The 18866-nt window shown below is 42.1% G+C and overlaps 1 protein-coding gene across 1 annotated transcript; it reads left to right on the forward strand.

The window, feature by feature from the left end:
• The first annotated feature begins 7994 nt into the window (after positions 1-7994).
• LOC121441310 (pyruvate dehydrogenase E1 component subunit alpha, somatic form, mitochondrial-like) lies at positions 7995-18740 on the forward strand. The gene is made up of 12 exons (XM_041642446.1): positions 7995-8036; positions 8135-8251; positions 9207-9266; positions 10117-10290; positions 12182-12308; positions 12834-12925; positions 13756-13848; positions 14838-14993; positions 15234-15305; positions 16161-16228; positions 17512-17620; positions 18230-18740. Exons 1-12 carry the CDS (start codon positions 7995-7997, stop codon positions 18392-18394), a joined length of 1275 nt encoding a protein of 424 aa, XP_041498380.1. The 3' UTR covers positions 18395-18740.
• The last annotated feature ends 126 nt before the right edge of the window (positions 18741-18866 follow it).

An 18866-nucleotide genomic window follows, 5' to 3' on the forward strand; every position in this document is an offset into this window, starting at 1 on the left:
TCGCAGCAATGTATATAAAATAAAGTTAAATAAATCATAAAACTATTCTTTAAAAAATAATTAAGAGACCAGTAAATAGAGGGAAGAGACATGAGAAGGGTTGGAGGGAGAACAGGGAAGGAGGAGGGAAGTAATCTAATTATATTTTAACTTACATTTTTTCTACAAAAATGTAATTATTGAGGCTAGCATGTCCTACATAGAGTTCCAGGATAGCCAGGTCTACATAGTAAGACCCTGTCTCAATAACAACAATGATAGTTAATGGTAACTGACAATAGTTTATATATGTATTTATATTTACTATATATTTATTGCCATATATAATAAATATACTTAATATTTATTTACATATCATATAAAATGAGTTTACATATTTATATAAATAATATTTTCCCACTGAGGATATATCCCACTGAGGAGGAGGCGTAGTCACTTTTCCCTCGTATTAAGTAGTAACTTGTGGTTTCTCTCCGCGGGTTATGCCAGAAACTTGATATATGATTATATTGGTTTGTTGCATTTATTTTATTGTGTGCTATGTTTATGCAAACTTCATATAGTAGTTCTGCTATCATAAAGGCCTCTAGACATAATCCCTCTGCCAGCATGGTGTCAGCACATTAAAGATAATTCTGAATGCTGACTTTAACAGTTTTGATTGTTCGATTTTCTGGTGGGGGACAGGTGGCAAGGAGGAAACCAAAAGCACATTAAAGACCATGGAGTGCCATGGAGTGCAGACTAAGTCCTGAGTGAATGTTGGTTGTTGGTACGAATGCAGCCATGTTCAGGATCCCATGCCTTGGACCCATGCATGTGGCAAAGTCTTCCCCAGGAGTGAGGCTCAGAGGGACAGCAAAGGCAGAAGAGCAAGTGTTGACAATGTGTACAGAAACTGGCAACCACAGCTTCCTCCTCCTGGATAACTGTAGCCTAAGACTGCTCACTTATAAGAGAACTTCTACTGAGATTACTTAAACCTGTCTCCTTATTCATATGCATACCATAAACCCTACTCTTTATTCATCTGCATACGATATCCCCATTGCTTTGACTCAGATGTATAAAATAAACACACTGAGGTTTCAGGTTGCTGTTGCAGTTGGTGACCTCCATTAGAATAGCACAACCTACCAGATCCCAGCTTTTCCGTATATGTGTCTGTCTTTCTTTCATTCCCTCGTCAACCGGGTTAGGTCAATCCCCGAAGCTGTACAGAGCATGGCAAAGGACCATGCTTTCCCTAAAACTCAGCTTGTTTGAGGACTTTAAGGAGATTTGCAAAGAAAAAGTAAAAAACAAAAACATACAGGACCTTTAAATGTCCATCTAGAAACCCACCATAAACTGGAGAGTTCTGCCAGAGGGATGAGAAAACAAAGTTTCTTGTTTCCAATGTCATCCAAGATGAAGAAGCCCTCCTTTCTTAAGACTTTCTCTTCCTTGGGCAAGTCTTTCTTCATCTCCCTGACCTCCCTTCTATAAGCCAGACCCCTTTGTGACTGTTTTTAACACATACAGTGTCAATGTAGCCCATAGTAACCACCACAGTTACAATCTCTCCCCATTGGCTACAATGTTGCAAAGTATCTCTCAGTTTCTGTGCATGTATGCATGTGCCTGTGTATGTGTGTGTACATCAAAGGAAAATTACTGGAGTCAGTGCTCTCCTTCCATATGTACCTACGGATTGAATTTATATCCTCAGACTTGGTGGAAAGTGTCTTTACTTTGTTGAGCCATCTTCATAGCCTTGGCTTTGTAATTTTTGCAAAGAAAAGAATAACAAAAATACTATAATTATTAAAACTCCTTGTTTCTCCACGGTAGTTTCTCCAAGGCATTAACCTTCGTAATGATAAATTTCTTGTGGGAAAACATTTTTTTAATATTTTATTTATTTATTATGTTTACAATATTCTGTCTGTGTGTATGTCTGCAGGCCAGAAGAGGGGACCAGACCCCATTACAGATGGTTGTGAGCCACCATGTGGTTGCTGGGAATTGAACTCAGGACCTTTGGAAGAGCAGGCAATGCTCTTAACCTCTGAGCCATCTCTCCAGCCCCCATTTTTTGATAATGCAAAGGTCTTGTTCCTCATTTTTTTCAGTCACTAGTTTTAGCTTCTATTGATAATTATTACCCGCAATGGTGACTATGTCTTTGCCATATGGTGATTCCCATCCCCTTAGTCCGAGTATATTTGTGTGTGTACATATGTGAGGAGGGCAGAGGTTGATGTTGTGTCTTCCACAATTACTCTTCATCTTTTTTTTTTTGAGGTAGGGACTCTTACTTATCCCGGAGATTACTAATCAGCTAGACTGACTAACCAACAAGTCCCAGGGATCCTCTCATCTCTGCCTCTCCAGCACCAGCAACTGTGTCCCATTATTTTCAGGGCTCCTTTTCCAATAATTAATTGGAATTGCAGTGCAAGGAAGCGCTGCTCCCCCTTTTTTTTTTTACTCGGCGGAGTCCTTGTGAAGGACTCATAGCTGTTTCTTTCCCATGGGCTATAACGTTCCACTCTCAGCACCCATTTCATCCTTCCTCCTCCTCTGTGGATGACAGAATAGGACAGAGCAGATGACCAAGATGTCAGTTCCAGGAAGAGGGGATAAGTCAGCCAAAGCACGTGAAGGAGCCTGTAAGAACTTTCAGGCACTTTCTCCTTCCATATTTCATTGGCCATGGGGATCACAATTTCAAATATTATAATACCTTTTATCTTGGGTTCCCAAGTGACCTCATAGAAATGGTACCTGGCCAATGCTGGACATTTGAGTGGAAAAGTCAACCTCCGTTTTTCTGATCGAATGATACTTTGAGGTTAACTTCTCAAAGCAACATAAACTCCTCCACTGTGGCTAATACAGTCCAAACTTTGAGAAGTCACCTGCAGAATTCCCTCATTCTCCTAAAGGCTTGTGTCCTAATCTTTCTAGTGTTTGGGTTAACAATGACAAACAGGAGATACAGGAATCTGCCTTTTCCCAAGAATAACGGTCAGAAGAATTGCTTGGCGAAAACTGAGTCCCCCATGAAAAGAAGCACACTAACAGGAAGTCAAAGGACAGATCAGCGCTAACACTGAGCTCTTATACTTCTATGGTCAATCATTAGTATTTACTTTCATTTACTTATTGTTATTTTTGAGACAATCTCTCTGAGTAGCCCAAACTTGCCTTGACCTAAGGAGCCAGCCTGGCCACCGACTTCGGCGGCTATCAGCTTACCTCAGCCTCCCTAGAGGAGGAATGACAGGCACGTGCCACCACCCAGCAACATCTAACATTAACTGTTAAATCTATTTTTGTTATTCTCACCCAAGTCAACAAGGGCAACATTTTGTAAGGCTATGTGATCTTTTAAAAGACAAATCAGTGGCAGAACTATTTCTAGAAACCAGATGGTCTGTCTTTCTGCCCGACACCACGGCTTTTTTCCGTGTACTGGGACAAGGCTGTAAAGCCGCACCACCGGCCCGACAGGGCAAAGAGGAGGACCCGCCTTCGCCCATTCGTCGCTGGCTTGTGGTGCACAGAGCAAGAGAAAGGCCAGGCCTCCCCGAACCTCCACTTTCCCACGCAGGCGCCCTGGGGCTGGCTCCCACCTCCTCACCTGCTAGCCACAGTAGCGACGAAAGGCGCCCACAGCCCCACCCCTTTTTTGGTTAATTCTTTAATGGGCGGTCGCAGGTTCCCGAGATGGGCGGAGCCTTCACCGGCAGCCATTCTAATTGGCCCACAGGCTGGCGCGGTGCGTGATGCCGTACCTACTCTGTCACTGCGTTTAGGGCGTGGTCTCGGCTCAGGGCGCCTCAAGGAGACTTGGGGACGCCCTAACCACTCCTTTTGAGTGCCCGGGTGCAGCTGCCAGCGCGTGAGTCTGCTGCGCTCCATGAGGAAGATGCTCGCCGCTGTGTCCCGCGTGTTGGCAGGCGCTGCGCAGAAGCCAGTGAGGCTGGGGTGGGGCTCGAGCCGGCCTGAGGCGGGGCGGGAGGAGGGCGGGCCGGACCCCCCCCCCCCCCCCCCCCCCCCGGAGCGCACGGCCGGGTGCCGGGGGTGACGAGCTACGGAGCTCGCGTGGGCCTTCTGCGAGGTGCGTGTCGTCACGGCCTGAGGCGGAGGGGCTTGAGAACCGCCCGGTCCACCGCACCTCCCCCAATCCCCACGGGTGGAGCTTCTCGCTGGCTCCCCAGCAGCGCCCCAGAACCGTCCGCTGCTTATGGGACGCCGGGAGGCGGAGCTTGGGCTTGCTCCAGCCTCCATGGACTCCGGTGACTTGCACTGTCCTCCTTGTCATAGCTCGTGGCCAAGTGGCCACGTAAGACGAAATAAAGAACTCGCAGTCCCAGTAGCCGGATGATCCGTGCACAGCCCAACTTCATCATTTACTAGTATCGAGTCCTTGCCAACAAGGAGAAAAGAGTTTTGTTTTTTTTTCAATCGTCCCAGGGCCCAATTTCCTCATCTCAGTCCTGAGTAGGAGAGTGGCACGTGTGCCAACCTTTCTGCCTGGCATTTGGCACGTACGGGTGCCCAGCTGGGTGAGCATTTGTGGATCACCTGTGCTCGCTCGGTCCTGAGCAGGGTTCAGACGGGGTCAGGCTCAAGGCAAACAAACTTCCTCTACTCCCTGCTCATCTGAGGTTTTTTTTGGCAGTCAGTTTTAGAGCAATCGAGCATAACCCAGAGGAAGCCGCCTTTACCCTTAAACACACAGAGGCTTAGAGTTCAAAGTAGCGAAAGAAAATAGCAATGGTTCTCGGAGGGTAGGGATTAGAGGTTACGACTTAACTTATGGCCCGGGTTTTGAGAGGTGTCTGAACACCTAAGCTTTTAGCATTTTGACCTCTAGCCGCCCAGAGGTTGCGTTTTCTTGGTGTAACTGCCACCAGGCTTTGACTTGTAATTCTGGTTCTATCGATTTCTTCTGAATTTGATGCAGTTCTGCTTAGTTTGGGGAGGTTGTGGGAAGGTTAAAGGTGTACTTCTCTAGGAATTCAGTAAAAGAAAAACACCTTTTGATTGAGTAAATGCTGTATTCCTGTTTGAATCTGAATCGACAGTACAGCACACTTCTTAATGTGTCTTTGCATATGTGTATGGCATTTCCTGAGCTTTTATAGTATGTGTCCTGAATTCGGCCAGAATCTTCACAGGTGTTCAAACTGCATTCCTAAATTTTAATTGGTTTGAACAAGTTTCTTTTTTTTCCGTTTATTTATTTATTAAAGATTTCTGCCTCCTCCGCGCCACCGCCTTCCATTTCCCTCCCCCTCCCCCAATCAAGTTCCCCTCCCTTGTCGGCCCATAGAGCTCTCAGGGTTCCCTGCCCAGTGGGAAGTCCAAGGACCACCCACCTCCATCCAGGTCTAGTATTGAACAAGTTTGTTGTGTGTAGAAATAGTTAAAGGGGAATTTCTTTATACCTTGGAGATTGGGCATGAAATAAAGTTGAAAACTAAAAGAAGCTTTGTTTCCCTCAGTGGAAAAGGGAAGAGCCAGTTCTTAACTAAATCAGAGTTTGAAGAAGTTGAAGTAGAATCTGAAATCAATAAAAATTCTACCTTCCACTTTTAAGACATGTGCTCCGTCCTCTTTTGGAGTCTAGAGAGCAATGGGAGATGGGAAACCCCCTTAAATCTTTGTTAGACGCTACACACTAACCTTAGGTGTATTTCTTTGTCTGAAAGTCAAGTTTACCATTTCCTTTAATCGCCTTACAGCAGGAAAAAAAATTGAATTCTAGAGTCGAATTCACCATAGAAAGAACCCTGTTATTTTCTCACTTGGTGGTGGTATTGTGTAAACTCTCCAGTAGTAGCTAGTTTTTGAATTTTTCTTCTTTTGAGACAAGGTCTTTTGCTATGTATCCTAGACTGGCCTCGAACTCAGATCTGCTTACATCCTCTACCTCCTGACTGCTTGCATTAAAATCTTGTGTCCCCACATCCGGCATGCTAAGGGTGGGGAACAGCTTGACCTGTCTTTGTCTCTTTCTCTAAGGGGCTCACTGTGTAGCTCTGGCTAGCCTCCAATCACAGAGATCAGCCTGCCTTTGCCTTCTGAGTGCTGGGATCAAAGACGAGCACCATTATGCCTGGCAATTTTCTTTGTGAGCATACTTGTTACATGCTAATTAGGAACCAGTCCTGAAGCCTTTCATAATGTTGAAAACTTAAATTTCACCTTTCATCTCCAAGTAGACCTCTAAACTCCAATGTGTCCTTTTAGAGTTTGTAATTCTAAGGAAATGCAGATTTCTCTTTTATTGCAGCCTGTGTAATACAACATAGCTCGTTTTTAGTTTTTCATGTTATACATGTGAAAAGACTTTTAAATGTAATTTAAGCCTTGCAAAAATACCCTTACAAACAGTAAGCAGTGGCTCATTAAACTTGTATAACTAGTGCTGCAGTGGCCAAGGATCCTCTGTGGGAGAATGAAGGATTAGGCGTTTGCTTTTTGATAGCTAAGATAATGTGCCTAGTTAATCCCCTAACTTCCTCTGAGGCCTCTGCCTGTTTTGTGCCTTTGCTCTTTTTATTAATTATTTCCCCCTTAAAAATTAGGCAAGTGTGAAGATTTACCTCAGGCTTAAAGTTTGCCTGTCTCTTCACTGTTTGGATGTGCAACTTTGAAATGGATTACAAAAATGTGGTTTTACTTTGAAATGAGGTTGAAAGCTTTCAAAGCTTTTTAAGACTGAGCTGCATTTAAAATTTTTATTTTGCCTTATTGCTTGTATTTGTTATGCTCCCTTTTGTGAGATTTTTACCACCAATAACTTTTTTGCCTTTGCATATTGGAGGTAAGGTTTTTAATTCATGTTGGTACATTCTGAGAGTTCTTAAATACTTTTGAAAATTCTGTATTTAGATACTTACAAGTTTTTATTGAATAAGTTGTTCAAGGTCTCCAAGAAAGAAATTTCATTAGGGGCTGAAGTGTAGCTCAAAAGATAGAGCATTTACATAGTATATGTAAGGTCATGTGTTCGATTCCCAGTATCCCACTCCCCACAAAAGAAAACCCAACAAGAATTCCATTTAAGCAGAATTCTTTTTGTTTGGTGTCCTGTCCCGTCCCGTCCCCCCCCCCCACTGAATTTTGCTGTTACTGCCATGGCTAACCTGGAACTCACTTTGTAGACCAGGCTGATTTCACAGAGATCCTCCTGCCTCTGCCTCCGGAATGTTGGGATTAAAGGTGTACGCCAACACGCCTGGCTTTATAATTTTTACCTTGAGAATTTATCTTTGCTACCAACTCCTGGGTGGGTTGTGAAAAAAAAAAGGAATAAAAAGGAAAGGTCATGACTGCTCCTTGGTATGGTGGACTACGGGAAAGTTTATTGTAGATTTGTGGGACAGCATAGTCAGAAGCAGGGATGTCTGGGAGAGTCCAGAGTGGACATGACCAGACTGAGCTGTACCATGTGGGAGAGGGGGAACCAAGTGCAGCTGCCAGGAGGCCAAAGATACAAAAAGGAGAAGTGTAACCACAGTGTCTGGATTATATAGGGAAGAGCCTCTGGGGGAAGGGCAGTCCAGCTCCTGGGTGAGAGAGTTCTGGGTAGGGAGTGCTGTGGACTGAGGAATGCTGGGATAACCTGGCAGGTCCAGCTTTGATATGTTAAATAGGCACCTCAGCTTTGGTGGGGGTAGTCTCTGCCCTAGATTGTTCCCCAAACTAGTTTCTGTAGTTGTATCCAGAAACTTACTTTGCAATAGAGTAGCTATTTCTGGCTCCACAAATAATTATTTGTTTGCTACTTGATTGGCTTCAGGTTTAGGGTTTGTTTTTTTTTTTACATTTTTCTTCATTTTAAGATAGCTAACACATGCTCTGTACCTCTGATTTATCTGAAGGATCCGTTACTGGTATTTAGAGTTTTCCTTGGGTAGTGCCTTTGCCTTTGTTGGCTTTATCGGATAATAATACAGCAGTTGCCATATTGTGCCCCTCCCCACCTTGTGTCCATGGCTTTGCAAATTTCCATGGTTTCAGCTACCTGTTATAAGGTGTGGTTTGAAAAGTTCCAGAAAGAAATAATTCATGAATTTTTTAAGCTCTGTGCTATTCTGACTAGAATGACACAATCTTCCATTGTCCAGATTAGGATGTAAATAATCCCTTTGGCCAGGTGTCCACTCTGTCTACTCCACCCACCCAGTTGTTCATCACCAGGAGTCATCTTGACTATCATCAGACCAGCTGTCACAGCACTCACACTGAAGTAAGTGTGAGCAGTGGTTTTAGGCTTCTACTGAGGGTCTATAAACTAAATCCTGTCTATAGATGGAGGCTACCACATGCCTGTAATTCCAGCATTGGGAGGTGGAGGCGACAGAAAAGAGCAGGAGAGAGATAAGTAGGTCTTAAATCTGCCTGTTGGGTCCTAAACTTGGAGGTTATAGCTAGAGTGCTGACATTAACTCCTCACCAAGGTCAAGTTCAGTGCTGCAAAATATATTGGGTTACACATTGAACATTCTTTTTTATGGGATCTCCAGGAAAAGAAATGATGTGAGTTTACATGTAAGTATGTGAAAATGTGGCAGCCAGTGGTTAGAATAGAAGAACTGTTTTTGTGGTCTATCACTTAGAATGTTTTTGTTGTACTTGAATTTGTTCAGTTGTGAGGGTAGAAAGGAATCAGTAACTCTTAAGTAGTAATAACCACTCAAACCAGTCAGGGGAATACTGTTTTAAGAGAACATTCTTCTGTTATGGGGCTCTAACAGGAGACTTCTCAAAATTTAGACTGCACAAGTTATATAGTGGTTGGCCCAAGTCCATGATTTTTGACATGTTTTTCACTAAGGTATTTATGTCATGATTTGAATGGTTTTTTTTTTCCGTCATGGTTATATGTCATAGAAAAGTAGCTTGCCCTAAATAGGGATTAACATAGTTTTATTTGAAGTATTTTCAAATAAACCTTAAAAAGCCCACACAATCTAGTTTCTTCGATTTGACCATTGTTATTGTTCTCACTGTAATTGCTTTGAAAACAAAATGGAAAGTGGATAGACTTGGTATTTGCCACCTTCCTTTTTTGCTTTCAGATAGTGATGAGTCTGTGTTCAAAATCCATGCTTTCTTTAAGCATGGATTCATGATAGTAATGACTTATTCTGGACAGTTAAAAAACAGAAGTAATGAATTATTTGCATATTTCTGTGTTCTAGGCAAGCAGAGTGCTAGTAGCTTCCTGTAATTTTGCAAATGATGCTACATTTGAGATTAAGGTAAGAGTGTTTCACTTTGTGCTTCTAGTTTTTTCACAGGTACTGATACAGTTTCACTTTAAGGAGTTGATACTGGCGCTGTGAAGGTAGGGTTACTTTCTTTAAAATATTCTAGAACCAAGGGTTCAGAGAAGTTTAGCAATAGTAACTTGCTGGCAGTTTAAAGGATGCAGGCTTTAAAAATAAACTCCAACAGGGTTGTTCAACCTTTTCACATTCTGACATGTTGTCACCTACAAATACGTTGGGTTGACCTGATAGCTATCCTGGCAAATAGACCTTCTTTTTTTTTTTTTTTTTTTTTTTTTTTTTTTTTTTTTTTTTTTTGGTTTTTCGAGACAGGGTTTCTCTGTGGTTTTGGAGCCTGTCCTGGCACTAGCTCTTGTATACCAGGCTGGTCTCGAACTCACAGAGATCCGCCTGCCTCTGCCTCCCGAGTGCTGGGATTAAAGGCGTGCGCCACCACCGCCCGGCCAAATAGACCTTCTTGAGCCAGAGATTGGATGTACCTTTAGTAGGGGGTGGGATTTAGTGAAACATTGATGACCATAAATTTAAGCAATCAGAAGCATTTTGAAACACTGTTTTTCTTTTAGAAGCAGTTTCATGGAGCCTCAGTTAATCCCAAACTTCCTATCTAGCAAAGAATAACCTTGAACTCTTATTCCTCCTGCTCTCACCTTTCAAGTGATGGGATCAAGGCTTTCTCAGACATTATTCTTGAAGCACCGATGAGGCATGCATTTCTTTGCTGTAGTTCAAGTTGTGTATTATTTGTGTGGAGTTGGATCTTAGAATGCATCAGCAGTATTAGTGGAGTAGTAACTGGAGGGTGACTACCTTATTTCAGAAATGTGACCTTCATCGGCTAGAAGAGGGCCCTCCAGTCACCACAGTGCTCACCAGAGAGGATGGGCTCAAGTACTACAGGATGATGCAGACTGTGCGGCGAATGGAGCTAAAGGCAGATCAGCTATATAAACAGAAAATTATCCGTGGTTTCTGTCACTTGTGTGATGGTCAGGTAAGTGGTAAGTTTGTTAGAAAGCTATGCATGTTATTAGGATACTTAAATAGGTTTCTTTCTTTATGCCTTCTTTCCCCTGTCACCTCTTTTCTTTGCCTTCATCTTAGGCTTTTAGAATTTCAAAACCACCATTTATTGTGTGTGTGTGTGTGTGTGTGTGTGTGTGTGTGGCGGGGGTATTTATGTGCCACCCTGTGTGTGAGTATGTATGTGTGGTGGGGGGGAGGTCAGAGGACAGGTTGCAGAATTTGGTTCTTCCTCTACCATATGGGTTCCAGGCTTGATAGCAACCTCCTTTAACTCACTGAGTTCTTTCTTACTGTCTAAGCTGGCTTGAAACCCCTGAACCTTGATAGTGCTGCCTCATTCCCCAGAATGCTGCGATTATAAGCATGAGCCACCACACTTAGCTTTAAGTATGGTTTCTGTTTATTGGTTTTCACCCTGCTTCTTGGGTCAGAAGGATTTGAAATAGGGATTTCAAAATAAAACTAGAATGCTAGGACCCACTGTGAATTGTAGGCATAAGAATTTATTCACGGGGCTGGAGAGATGGCTCAGAGGGTAAGAGCACTGGCTGCTCTTCCAGAGGTCCCGAGTTCAATTCCCAGCAACCACATGGTGGCTCACAACCATCTGTAATGAGACCTGGTGCCTTCCTTGCCAGCAGTACATTGTATACTTAATAAATAAATCTTGAAAAAAAAAAGAATTTATTCACACTTAGCATTTCTGAATTTTATATCTGTTCTTAGAATTTTACTTTTAAAATTTGCTGGAACCCCACACATCTATGCTTTATGCATTCTTGGGGAAAGGGCTATTTTGTTGTTTTATGAGTGTGAGTGTGTGTTGTATGTGTGTGAGAGAAAGAGAGAGAGGGAGAGAGTGTGTTCCATTTGTGACAAAATAGCCAACAGAAGCAACATAAGGAAGTGTTTATTTTAGCTCACAGCTTGAAGGTACAGTCCATCTTGGTGGGGAAGGCATGGCTGTAGGAGCTGAGTTACCTGGTCACATGAATGTGCAGTCAGGAAGCAGAGATGTGAATGCTGCCGCTTACCTTGCTTTCTCTTTTTTTATTTAGTCTGGGATCCTAGGCTATGGGATGCTGCCATCCACATGTAGAGGTGGGTCTTCCCACTTCTGCCCAAGAAATTTCCTCATAGACATGCCCAGAGCTTTGTCTTCTAGGTGATTCTAGAACTTTTTAAGTTGACAGTAACTGATTCCAAATTTAGCAGTCTACAGAACTAGCTAGGTAGAATAAATGAGTGAAGTCAGTTATATATAACAATATGAACAACGGTAAGCTGGATCAGTGCGGAGTTGGGATGGTTAGGCCCCATCCAGAGATGCCACGACTTGGTTTCAGTCAGTTACTTCCATGTGGAAACACAGACCTAAGACTTCTTTGGTGTGCATGCATTCTATCAATTTTTTAATGTTGGCATCTGACTGGCAAATTATATTTTTAAATTCTGTCCAGACTAAAGGAAACAGTACATTTGTGGATTGGTTAGGGCTTCTGATTTAGACCTTACCCTTTTCTTTTAATGAAAAATACTTTTTTGGAGTTACTAATGACAGGTTCACTGATCCATGTGTGGTTTTGAAATTATTTATTTATTTATTTTGTTTTATGGTCTGTTTTGGTTTTTTGAGACAGAGTTTCTTTGTAGCTCTGGCTGTTCTGGAACTCACTCTAGACCAGGCTGGTCTCGAACTCACAGAGATCCACCTGCTTCTGCCTCCTGAGTGCTGGGATTAAAGGCGTGTGCCACCACTGACCAGCTTGATCCATGATTTTTAAATTATTGAATCTAATAGAAGTTCTTTATTCAAATATAAATAATGGCATTGCTTCGTGGTTCTTCCTTTACTCCAGGAAGCCTGCTGTGTGGGCCTAGAGGCTGGCATAAACCCCACGGACCATCTCATCACAGCCTATCGAGCTCATGGCTTCACCTTCACTCGGGGCCTGCCTGTCCGAGCAATTCTTGCAGAGCTAACAGGTTTGCTGTGGATTTACAGGGAAGGGATATAGTAAGTGGGGGAAGTTTTCAAATATCTTCCATTAAGTTGCTAAGCATTATGAATTAGTGGTAAAAATCTTAGAACTTTCGTTTTTGAAACAATCAAGCCTTCTGGTATGTATCCTGGTACCTCTGTTGTGACTTTGAGTAAACCATTTATGAGGTCATCTGGACCCTCAGGTGAAATTGGAAAATAAGATTTGCTTTCACTAAAACATGAGAAATCTAACAGAGAAAGTAAATTGGGTTGAAGTACTTTGAAATGTAGGCGGATTCTAGATAATGTGTGTACTTCCTCTAAACCTAGTGTCAAAAATACTTTGCTAACATCTGAAGGTAACAAGCGTTTAGAAAACAGGCACCATTGGATTAGTCTATCCTTATCACAGACACGGAGATGAGGAGGTGTGTTTTCCTGGAGGGACAGACAATTGGATTGGGTGGTGGTTATTGCTTTGTGTGGTTGTTTTTATTTATGCTTGGTGTGTGTGCTGCCATTTCTAGGACGAAGAGGAGGTTGTGCTAAAGGGAAAGGCGGATCGATGCACATGTACGCCAAGAACTTCTATGGGGGCAATGGCATCGTTGGAGCTCAGGTAACTGAGGAAGAGCACATGCTTTGATACATTTGATCCTGGCCTGTGTCTTCAGGACCTTCTTCACTCCAGAGAACTTCTGTAATTTCAGAGGATTTCAGTAATTTGGGAGTTTGGTTTGTCTTTACTTACTGCCTTTTATCTTCCCATCTGAGGAATTAAGTAGATTTGGGTAGTGATTTAAGGTTTGTTTTTGTTCTGTTTGAGTAAGAGCCTATAGTGGTGGAGCTATCCCTTCATCTTTTTATATTTCAGTAAAATCAATGGCTCATCACTTCAACTTCACTCACTCTGACATACTCATAGGCAGTGCTAGCAATGGGATCCAATTACAAGTGAGGGGCTTGTTAAAGTGACAGCCTAAGAAAAAAAGCAAAAACCTTACTTTCATGAATAGGAAGTCCTTGTTCTCATCAATTAATGAGAAGTGAAGTATTAACAGCATCAACAATATCCACTACAGTAGATTTTATTATATATCTAGGCTTCGTTTTTTTTTATCTTGTTGTGATCAGTAGTTAAATCTTTGGGTGCAGAAATCAGAAATAATATAGAATTTATTCATGTTTTGTTCAAAATAACAGGGTAGGTAGGGGGCTGGAGAGATGGCTCAGTGGTTAAGAGCATTGCCTGCTCTTCAAAGGTCCTGAGTTCAATTCCCAGCAACCACATGGTGGCTCACAAAATAACAGGGTAGGTAGATAGTGACAGGGTTAGGAATGAAGACTTGCAGCACTAGTTTAGCTTCCCATATTCTCCAGGCATTGAAATTTAAATGCATTCTAACTCAGATTAATTTGTACAGTTTTCTTGGTTGTTCTTTATGTTAGGTGCCCCTAGGAGCAGGGATTGCTCTGGCCTGCAAATACAATGGAAAAGATGAGGTCTGTTTGACATTATATGGCGATGGCGCTGCTAATCAGGTAAGTGCATCTCTTAATTTCCAGAAACAATTACTTTAATGTTCAAGTTGTGACTGGCCATATTTGGATTTATAAAGAAATGGCATATTGTTTATTAATTGAAATAGCGTTTCATGTGGCTGACTCACATGGGAGATTAACCTCTTGACATGAGCCTTCTAAGGGTACATTTCTGTGATGATGTGTCTCTTTGCGTTACATTTATGCTTTGCAAATATGCTCTGTGGTGGGAGATTTTTTTTGTAATTTCTCTTTAAAAGATCTACTTATTTCTAGTTTTGCCTGCATGTGTGTTTGTGCACTGCATGTGTGCCTGGTGCCAATGGAGGTCAGAAGGTCCCCTGGAACTGGGGTTAAGGACAGTTGTGAGCTGCCATGTGGGCACTGGGAACTTAACTTAGGTCCTCTACAAGAGCAGCAAGTGATCTTTATAGCTGAGCCATAGGTCCAGCCTTGTTGGCTAAATGTAGACCATTACAAACCAATAGTGTGATCCAGAGACTCTTCACTTGGACTCAAATGCAATACCAGATTCCTATGTCTGAACCTTGGCTCTTGGTTTCTTTGCTCATCCTGTCTTGGTCTCAGTGTAATCACCAGCCTCTGGACAGCACTTAGTGAGACCCTGTCCTGGATGCCGAATCTCAGATGCTGCTGGTTCACTCTGATTATCGGTCAATTGAGTGTGACAGATTAATAGCAGAGCGTAAAACTAATTGGTAACTTGGTGCTTTTCCATGTTCCTCTTTGCAGTGTGTTCTATTTTAGTAGATCCCCCAAAATGTATACTAGTCATACAGTACACACCACGTTTCCCTACCATAGCAGCATGTGCTCCTTTCCCTCACCACCAGAAACTTGGTTATAAAGATGAGGCTGTTTGGCCTTAGTGTAAGCTCTCTGTGTTAGGCAGTGCAACAACTATTAGGAATGGTGAAAAAGTCTAGAGAAATAAATTAAACCACTTGCATTTTATATAATGCTTTTAGGGTCAAATATTTGAAGCTTACAATATGGCAGCATTGTGGAAACTACCTTGTATTTTCATCTGTGAGAATAACCGCTATGGCATGGGGACATCTGTCGAGAGAGCAGTGGCCAGCACAGATTACTACAAAAGAGGAGATTTTATTCCTGGACTGAGGGTAAGGTTCCTTATTGTAGAGGCAGAACCATACCCTATCTGCTAGATGTTCTACAGTTTCGTCACATTATGCTTGAATAGGTCATTAAAAGTTGAATGGGAGGGCAGGAGGTGTGGCTTAGTGGCAGAACACTTGCCTAGCACGAGTTATGTCCTAGGTTCCATTCTTCAGCACCACAATAAAAGTTAAATGGATCTGGATAGTTCATTTACATTCTGCCCATCCCCCATTTATTAACAGGTAGATGGAATGGATATCTTGTGTGTCCGAGAGGCAACAAAGTTTGCAGCTGCATATTGTAGGTCTGGTAAGGTAAGATGAGATTTTTTTCATAGGCTTTTAGGTTACAGGTTTATAATGACATTCACTTCAGTTAAAAGAAGCCTTTCCAGATGGCGGTTGGAGCTATCCTGGGGTAATGACTAAGTGAGCTCTCTGAAACAAGCAGAGTCCAATGAGATAGCATAATCTTGACTCACCTAGTAAACACTCCATATTTCTCTATTCTTGCATTTCCTTGGCATTTTGCCTCTGTCTTCACTTTGACATTAATTTGAAAACCTCTTTTTGTCTTTTGGCTTGGTTAATTATATGTTCCCACCCCTCTGTTAATCATAAGCCCCTTGAATGATCAAACTTTGGATCTCCACAGTGCTTAATTTTACTTAGACTGCATTTGAATGCCTATTATATATCTTGCCAGTGTGTGGCAGGGAGGGAGAGGGAACAGTGAGACTGGCTTAAAAGGAGCTTCAAGTAGCTAAGTTTAACTGGTTGTTCTAAGCCCGGAAAACATGCCTCTGCAGTTTACTTTTGTTAAAATTGAGAAGGAAGAAACATGGCATAAATTGGTGTTAAGAATCAGTCTGGGTGGTGCATGCCTTTAATCTCAGCACTCAGGGAGGCAGAGGCAGCGAATCTCTTGAGTTTGAGGCAGTTCCAGGACAGCCAGAGCTGTTACACAGAGAAATGCTGTCTCAAAAAAAAAAAAGAAAGAAAAAGTCAACCAGTAAACTCTTGACAACTCAGCTGATACATAGAAGGTGGGTAAGAATGTATTGGATGTCGCGGTGTGTGTGTGTGTGTGTGTGTGTGTGTGTCTCCATTTGAGGCAACAATTCTTGGCACATATCTTTGTAGCCTTAACCATTTATGGCTCTATTTTAGGGGCCCATCCTGATGGAGCTACAGACTTACCGTTACCATGGACATAGTATGAGTGACCCTGGAGTCAGGTAAAGTTCATGGGGTATCTTGATTGTGGTTCCCATGGTGGCTGGGAAGGCTTTGGGCTACTTAAATCAAACAGTAGAGGAACCTCTTCATTGGCTCTTAACAACCAAATAAAATTGTTTTGTTGGCTTCAAGTGGTTGTTTTGAGGCTTAGTCTGAAAGCAGCTTGAAGATCCCTACAATGTATCCTATATGTTGTATCCTGTATGTTAGCATGAATATGAGCAGTCATTTAAAAAAGAACATTATGTAACTAAATTGCAGTGTGGAACTGTCAATGTAAGGCAGATGAGAGAATTATTTTAGGTGTCATTTAGTTTATGTGGGCATCACCCCAAATTCAGGCATGGCAAATTCTACTTGGAGAGGACTGAGATTTGAAAGTCTCACTGGTAGGGAGCAAGGCTAACTGCTACATGAAAAGTTTAAGTTGTTCCTTTCTTTTAGCTCTAGCATGTAATGATGAATTAGTAGACTTGACAGTTTAGAAGTGGTCAGTTTAGTCGAACTTTAGTTCAGCCCTTGTAGAATGGACCAAGGTAGTAGCTCTCAACAACACTTTCACAGGGGTCACGTGCCAGATAGTTACGTTATGGTTCTTAACAGTAGCAAAATTAGTTATGAGGTGGCCATGAAGATAATGTTCACCACAACAAAGCATGAAGATAATGTTCACCACAACATGAGGAACTTTATTAAAGAGTTACAGCATTAGGAAAGTTGTTACAGCATTAGGAAAGTTGAGAACCACTGGACTCAGGGAAACAATCAGAAACTTGGTGTGTTTAGGATTTTGCTGGTCATGCTGCTTTGGGGTCTTAGTGAGAAAGGCAAGGTGTAGTTATTTCCTGCTTGGTATGATGCTTCAGGAGGAAGACCTGGTCAGTCATCCTCATCAACTTAGACCATGAAACCCCATACATGCTTCAGCATTGCCAGGGCATAAGTTTCATTCATTCATGATGCTTCAAAAGTCTAGAATTATCACCACTGCCAGCTCTTCCTTGCTCCATCCATGTAAAAAAAAGTGAGGCTAAATGTGTAAAACTGGTGACCCTCTCTTCCAGGTCAAAGAAGCAAATACTTGGTCCTTGTTAGAATGCCAGTAAAACCCCAAGTTACAGTGAATAGCTTTCTATAAAAGATGCCTACCACCCTAACTAGTCTCACAGTGACATCAGTATTAGCTTGTTCCTTCCTCTCTTTCAAAAATATACTCTTATACTTCACAAAGTTCTCAGGCACTGTTCTTAAGGGTCTATCACCGCATCTCCCTTCCCCATAGTTACCGCACTCGAGAAGAAATCCAGGAAGTAAGAAGTAAGAGCGACCCTATTATGCTTCTCAAGGATAGAATGGTGAACAGCAATCTTGCAAGTGTTGAAGAATTAAAGGTACAGTTGCTCTTGGAGGTTTAAGTCTGGTTTTAAAGGTAGGTTCACTGACTAATTTCCCACACCTCACAAAATGTCACTCCTAGGTGGCCAGAAAGTTGAGTTTTTTTCAAACCCAGAAAGCATTCTGATGAGGTTATTGTTGAATCTGAAGTCTCACAGGGCTATTGGTTTTGGTCTTTCTGCTGAGAATTAAAGAGATGCAGGGCAGGGGATATGACTTGGTTGGTAAAGTGCTTGCCGCAGAAGTATGAGGATATGAGTCTGGATTCCCAGCACCCACATCTAGTGGGCACAGTGGTGCATGTGTACAACTCTAGCTCTGGATTAGAAAGAGGTGAAGACAAATGCTTTGAGTGTGCTGGCCAACTGGTGAGTTCTGTGCTCAATGATAGATATCCTGTCTCAAAAAAAGAAAGTAGAGTAATAGACATTCGTACAAAAACTTTTGTTTCCGCCCCCTTTTTCCCTAAAAATGTCCTTTGCATGTGTAATTTATATACTGTCTTTAAGTGGTGAAGAGTCACATATTATATAGTAACAGGTTCTCAGACTTTCTAGTTGGTTCCAAAGCTGCCTTTGATTGAAAAAATCTCTTGCATTGTTTAGGAGATTGATGTGGAAGTGAGGAAAGAAATCGAAGATGCTGCCCAGTTTGCTACAGCTGATCCAGAGCCACCCTTGGAGGAACTAGGCTATCACATCTACAGTAGTGATCCTCCCTTTGAAGTGCGTGGTGCCAACCAATGGATCAAGTTTAAGTCAGTCAGTTAATGGGAAACTGAAATGAATGAGGGTTCATCATCCACTGTAAGAACTCTTTGTGCTTTCAACTTTAAGGACAGGAAATACCCAAAGTCTTGAAGACATGTAAATTAAGGAAGAGTAAGTTGCATGCAGTTTCTATGTTGTATGCAGTGTATCCATGTGAATAAGAGTGTAATGATTTGTATAGGATTTGAAATGGATAGTGGAGTGTTTATACCTTTTCCTCATCATATCCTACCACAGATATGTCGAGGTGGCATGCTGGAATTAGTACACTGCACAGGTAGAAGAGTAGCAGCCACCCTGCATTGTGGAGGCTGTCATCTGTTAGCACTGACCAAGTCTCTGTGATCAAAGGCTATTATATAATCAGGCATTTCAAAGATAAAATAATTTAATTTTCATTTAACAAACATGAACTTGTATTCCCACTGCAAGGCACACTGTTTTTTACCTTTCACATTTAAGAATTATGCTT

The sequence above is a fragment of the Microtus oregoni genome, unplaced genomic scaffold (assembly GCF_018167655.1).
Source record: "Microtus oregoni isolate MIOR12 unplaced genomic scaffold, Mior012 000074F_ref0000038, whole genome shotgun sequence".
NCBI classification, from domain to species: Eukaryota; Metazoa; Chordata; class Mammalia; order Rodentia; family Cricetidae; genus Microtus; species Microtus oregoni.

Excerpts from the sequence above, each read along its gene's own strand:
- LOC121441310 (XM_041642446.1), top strand. The coding sequence starts at position 7,995 with ATGGCTTTGCAAATTTCCATGGTTTCAGCTACCTGTTATAAG. Across the intron at positions 9,267-10,116 it reads ATGCTACATTTGAGATTAAG|AAATGTGACCTTCATCGGCT; the intron begins GTAAGAGTGTTT and ends ACCTTATTTCAG. Across the intron at positions 12,926-13,755 it reads ATGGCATCGTTGGAGCTCAG|GTGCCCCTAGGAGCAGGGAT; the intron begins GTAACTGAGGAA and ends TCTTTATGTTAG.